General features: G+C 39.7%; 2 protein-coding genes across 2 annotated transcripts; both read right to left on the bottom strand.

Moving 5' to 3' along the window:
* Window positions 1–3,355: 3,355 nt before the first annotated feature.
* On the bottom strand, window positions 3,356–3,940 carry LOC147520279 (uncharacterized). Its single transcript, XM_086594260.1, has one exon. The coding sequence runs from the start codon at window positions 3,938–3,940 to the stop codon at window positions 3,356–3,358; it is 585 nt and encodes a 194-aa protein (XP_086450386.1).
* A 40-nt stretch (window positions 3,941–3,980) lies between these two features.
* Window positions 3,981–4,910, bottom strand: LOC147520278 (uncharacterized). Its single transcript, XM_086594259.1, has one exon. It carries the CDS (start codon window positions 4,908–4,910, stop codon window positions 3,981–3,983), a length of 930 nt encoding a protein of 309 aa, XP_086450385.1.
* Between the last annotated feature and the right edge of the window lie 1,325 nt (window positions 4,911–6,235).

Here is a 6,235-nt window from a genome sequence, read left to right as displayed (position 1 = left end):
ACAACTCGATGTCCTTGGCTCATATACTCCAATAGAGACAGAAGCATGTGCAGCTTCCTTGACCCGGTGTCTAATCTTGTTAAATTGATAATTTCTCTATAAGCTCGAACTTATGTGAAGGGTCAATTCTATTAATATATATATTAGAGTAGGCTTGGGGACACTCATATATGTTAACACTCCCCCTCAGCGGGACATGCTGGAAATACACAGGTAGAAGGGCTGGACATCGTCACCTGGCCGGCAGGAATGGAAATGCACAGATAGAAAGATTGGTGCACAGGTAGAAAGATTGGACATCTTCACCTCTCCATAAGCTCGAACTTATGTGAATGGTCAATTCTATTAATATATTAGAGTAGGCTCCGATATCATGTTAAATTGTCAATTTCTCCATAAGCTCGAACTTATATGAAGAGTCAATTCTATTAATATATTATAGTCGTAGGCTCGGGGATCGGATACTCATATATGTCAACAAATCTTACTCATTACTTCTATATGCCAGAGTTGCTCAGTGCTAGGATATGTTTCTCCAACTTCGGTTGGTTGCTAATGTCCAAAGGTGATCGTTCTTTGTTTTTCTTCAACCCTTTTGATATGGTCACCATCGAGCTTCTAGATTTGCCTAGGGATTTTGCATTTAGTGGCCTATCCTTTTCGTGCTTGCCAACATGTAATGCCCGTATTTAAAATACGTATTTATTTATTAATTTAAAATTCACTGGATTGGATTTAGGATATGTGGGCCTGATTTCTGGGCCCGAGTCTGTGTTGGGCTTAGGTTTCAAACCCAAGTATATATTCATATTTTTCCAGAGAATAGGGTTTTTGGGATTTAAAATAAAATAAAAATGGAGGTGGAGATAAAAGCTCGCTTGCTAGAGTGTTGGAGCGTGACGATTTGAACTATGATGAATTCGTGGAGCTTTTAATACAGGTGAGTAGTTAGTTTTTTTCTTTTTCATGGAATCCAGAGTTTTACGAGTATATAGACAAAATTTTACTGTCTAAGGTTTCCGTACATTTTTTTGTAGTTGTTCTGCTATAATGTCGAAGTGTTAAACGGGTTAAATGTTAGAATAGTGTTTTCTTAATTATTGAACTGTCAAAACTTCGAAAGTCGCTTGATGATAAGAGCCCAAACTAACATATTTGTATTGTATATCGTTGAAACTGCTATACTGTTGTTGTGTGGGTTGATTTTTATTTTGATTTGGTTGATGTCGGGGGTTTAGAAATGGATGTTGGGTTTAGAATCGGTGATTGGGTGGGCTGTTGGAGCTTGAAAGGCCGTTAATGGCGACCAGAGAAATCGCCAGTAAAATTTAGGTGAACCATTATTGTTGTTTTTGTGTTGATTGAAGATTGGTGGTAATAAGGGGTTGATGTTTGGTTATTAATGTTTGAATGGGTGCTGGAAAGGGGTAAGATTGAAGCTTGAAGAAGCTTTAATGGCGGCGCGAATTCGAGATCTAGTTTTGATGAAGAATATATATTTAATGATTGGTGGTTTTTGCTTTTGTTAAAGTTATTGGGTTTTTGTCAAGGATCAAAACTGATATGATGGGGAAGGGAGAAGTGGTGGCCGGACTTGAGCTGCTGCTGGTGGTGGAGAATAAGCATGATGGAGAAGACGACCTGTTTGGTTGGGCTTGGGGCTTGGGGCTTGGGCCTTAGCTTATTTAGTTGTTGCGTCGAGTTCTATTTTTGTACTGGGCCGAAATTGATTAGTTGGGTTGGGCCAAGTTTCTTTTGAGTTTGGACCAGTTTGGTTTAGTTCTTTGGGCCCGATTCTATTTGGTTTGGTTGGGCCAGTTCTATGTTGTTTCTTTGGGCCCGATTTTAGTTGTTTGGTTGGGCTAGTTCTATTTTGTTCTTGGGTCAGACCACATTAGTTTTCTTTGGGCCGAACCAATTAAAGTTTTGGGCCAGTTTCAAGTTTGTTTTGGGGGCCGGTCCATATAACTTAAAATAGATCCAACGGGTCTTTAAATGTTTAGACTTTTGGGGTTTTGGTTTTGGGCTTTGATTGTGGACTGTTGACTGTTTAATTGTGCTACGTTTTATGTTGTAAATTATATGGACAAATCAAATGTTAAAATGGTGCGGAAGCCTGCATAATTAGTTAGTCATTATCTAATTAAGATTTGGTGTGAGTAGTGTGTAAAACATATAAATATTGGCACGTAATTAGAAGGGAATTCTTATAAGACTTAGATATATACGTTTTTATGAGAATTAAACTACACATGGAATCAGATTCATATGCGTTACCTGCTTGTGGTTTGCGTTAGCGTCGCATTTCAGGATATGTTTTGTTTTCCCTTAAGGTGAAATAGATTTTCAGTTGAGACAATATTTTTGTATTTTCATTTGTAATTTTAATTAAAGAGTTATTGAAAGGAGATTTGTAACCTAATCATATTTGTGAATTTTTGTAATGAAGAGGACTTTTGGTTATTCGAAATTTTTTATTGGTTTTTAATTATCTGCATATTTAAACTGATTTTGAGTTTTTGGAAGTTGAAAGTGCGTCACACCTCGAAAATCGAAGAGTCGGGAATTAATATTGTTTTTCTGAATTCTGTCGAAATTCGGGGTGTGACAATTTGGTATCAGAGCATTTGGTTAGCTTAGACTTAGGTGAGTCTAAGTGATTCTCGGATCGTGGTTTATGGATAGTGTTTAGGAAGTATTATTTTCAAAACTATTTTCGTTGTTTTATTTTTACACAGGAAAAAAAAAAGGGGATACATAAATAAAGCTAGTCAATATTTTTCTTGATTTGATTGTATGTGTAATGTGTATATTTATATTAGTTAGGGCATCTCCAATGGGGGGTGTAAAATTACACCTCCACCTAGGCTCCACGTAGGTGCCATTAGGATTTTACACCTCTAATTGTATAGTATTGTATAGCTTTTATAAATATCCACACGCTATACTCTCCAATAGAAGAGTATAAAAAAAAATAGATTTTAAACTCGGACGTCACTCCACCTTGGAGTGACGTCCGAGTTAAAAAATTACTTTAGAAAAGCGAGAGGGGGAATTCCCCACCCTCTCTATTAGCTAATACACTATTACCTACGGTATAGCACCCCCATTGGAAAGAGTTTTTTGATATTTGGAGTGTAAAATTTCCACTTTATACAGTTTACACCCCCCATTGGAGATGCCCTTACATGTGGAGTGGATATGAAATGATTTTTATTTTTCCTTATCATACGAGGAGTAGTTACCTTTGTAGGATGTTACTTATTAACGGATTTGATCAAAATAATGTGTGTTACTATAATGTTTTTTTTTTTTAGAAGTAAGCTAGGGTTAGGCAGACCCTCACCTGTATTGATTAAACTCGCTCATACATTTTTCCCACTGCATCATCCTCTACTAACATATGGAGCTCTCTACTTAGAGGATTACAATGATGCACGCAACTGATACAATTGGAGATGCTTAAACCTGCGAGCAAGTCAGCAGATTTGTTGCACTCTCTGTAAACATGAGAGAAAGTACAAAAAACAAAATTTGTTGCTAGTTCTTGGATGTGAGTAGCAATGTCCAGACAATACCAAGGTATATCAACAACTTTCTTGATGATTTGAATCGCCCAGAGAGAGTCCGATTCGATTTCCACCTCCTGAACCTCTAGTGCTCGACATCTGATCATTCCTATCTCGATCGCTTTAAGTTCTTGAAAAATGACCGACTGCATCCCCCCCGAGCCTGTGAAGGCTTCAATCACTACACCTTTACTATCTCTGATCAAACCACCGTGCCCTGTTCCTAGTGATGTTAATGCCCCATCGGTATTCAATTTTTTCCTTGGTTCTGCCGGAACATGCCAACTGCACCACTTCCTTTCTAGAGGCTTAAACTGAGTTTGGATACCTATTCTCTGACAGAGTGCTCGACTCTCAGCTGTATCTGGCATCGCATCGACTTGAGTTTGGATATAGGCCTTCATCTCCCTCCTAATTCTTCCTAAGACCATCGACGCTTTGCTTGTAGTTCTTGAACCTCCTAGCATTCCTCTCTTTCCATATCGCATCCACTGCAGCGCAAATGAAGGCTTTGTATATCTCACCGATCTTTGCTTTCCTTTTACAAAGCTTCAGCAGCGAAGACCACTCCCTATTTGATGAACTTGTGTCCGACTTAATATCCAAGGCTGTTTTGATTCCTTCAATGATTTCTCGCGAGAATCCACATTCAAAAAAGAGGTGATTTGAGTTTTCCCGACTTTGGTCGCATAAACAACAGGCTGAGTGATTGATAATTTTCTTTTGGACTAGACGATCTTGCGTGGGCAAGCTGTTCGAGAACAGCTGCCAACAGGTAAATGAGTGTCTCGGGATCACTAGTTTTCCCCAGACCAATCTCTGCCATCTAACTGTCGGTCTTGCTGGAGCCAAAACTCTATATGCACTGCTGGCTGTAAATCTCCCACTAGGATGCGGCACCCAAATGACTCTATCCTCCGTCAAATGAGAGTTGATATGAATGCTCAATATGGCTTCCCTTAGTTCATTGCTTTGTATATCATCCACTTTACTATTCCAGCTTCCATTCCCGATCAAAGTGCTTACCTTAGCATCCAAAGGTAAGTGCAACTCTGCTGCTGCTTGAGCATTATGTAGCAAAGGACTGAGTGGACACCAAATATCATGCCATAGAAGAGTGGACTCACCATTTGCGATACTGTAGAGGACAAACTGCTGTACTTCTTTTCTGCTCTTAAGAATACTCCTCCATGCCCAAGCACAATCACTTGGAATCTTCATAGTCCAAAAGAACTTTTGTTGTATCAGATTCCTCCAAACCCACTCAACCCACACACTTTCTTCCCTAGCAGCTACCTTGTACACTAGGCCGCAGTATGCCCCTTTGTTCCACAAACCCATATTCATGATACCCAACCCACCTTCTTCCTTTGACTTACATAAGGTAGAGAAACTAGCTTGGTGGTAGCATCGTTTGAGCTCAACTCCGCTCCATAAGAATCGGGCGCACACTTTTTCTATCTGCTCAATCACTGTCTTTGGTATAAAGAAGGTTCTGTACCAATATATGGGCATAGCAGTGAGAACGGATAGAATAAGTTGAAGTCTTCCTGCATGCGACAACATTCTAGCTTTCCAATCCTTAAGCTTGGCTGTAACCCTATCCACCGGTTTTGACACTCCTTGATCCCAAGTCTACGCAAAAGAGAGGCAAACCCAAGTATCGGCCCAGGGGGTTTAACCAACTCAACTTCCAATATTGTTGCCCGGCTCACGAGCCTCATAAACACTAATGGATCCTGTCATCAGCGTAGTCTTGTGTTTATTAATCTGCAGTCCAGTTGCCTTCCCAAACACCTCTATACATTCTTTTAGGCTTCTTATAGACTCGGCTTCCCCTCGACAAAAAAACAAGACATCGTCTGCGAAAGCCAGATGGGTCAACCTGGTTTTTTTGCATTTGGAGTGATACTTGATCTGCTTCGCTTCTATCTTCTCTTTCACAATACTTTCAAATATTTCCATGACAAGCACAAACAGGTACGGAGACACTGGTCCCCTTTCTCAATCCTCTTTTCCCCTGAAAAAAACCCTCTGGAGCCCCATTTACTAAAACAGAGAAAGTAGGAGAACTTATGCACAATTTTATCCACTTCCTGAATTTCTCCGGAAAACCAAATCTCTCCATCATGAACTCTATAGTATCCCAGCTGACCATATCATATGCCTTCCTGATGTCAAGCTTCACTGAACACCTAGGGGTACCATGTTTTCGTTCGTACCCTCTCAGTAGCTCATGTGATAAGAGAATATTGTCTTGAATGTATCTGTCTGGTATGAATGCAGATTGATTTAGATGAACTAGATCATTGATGCATAATTTGAGCCTGTTGGTGATGACCTTTGTAACACACTTGTAAATAGTGTTGCACAGCGCTATAGGTCTGAAATCCTCCACCTTTGTTGGATTATTAACTTTTGGAATGAGACACAGAAAAGTTGAATTTACCGCCCTTGGAAGCTTGTTTCTGCCAAACACATTCTTTACTGCTCTAGTGAAATCTTCCCCCACTGTTTCCCAACTGTTCTTAAAGAAAAAAGGATTGAAACCATCAGGCCCAGGCATTTTATTATCGTCCATATCAAAAAGCGCTACTTTGACCTCTTCATCGGTGATCTCCGCCTCCAAATTTCTTGCCATAGGTTCCGAGATGCCATTCCTTATC

This window comes from Coptis chinensis, chromosome 2, assembly GCF_015680905.1.
Source record: "Coptis chinensis isolate HL-2020 chromosome 2, ASM1568090v1, whole genome shotgun sequence".
Lineage (NCBI taxonomy): Eukaryota > Viridiplantae > Streptophyta > Magnoliopsida > Ranunculales > Ranunculaceae > Coptis > Coptis chinensis.
The sequence above is the reverse complement of the archived record's forward strand: the minus strand, read 5'-3'. Positions and strand labels throughout refer to the sequence as shown.

Excerpts from the sequence above, each read along its gene's own strand:
- LOC147520279 (XM_086594260.1), bottom strand. The coding sequence starts at position 3,940 with ATGCCAGATACAGCTGAGAGTCGAGCACTCTGTCAGAGAATAGGTATC.
- LOC147520278 (XM_086594259.1), bottom strand. The coding sequence starts at position 4,910 with ATGGGTTTGTGGAACAAAGGGGCATACTGCGGCCTAGTGTACAAGGTA.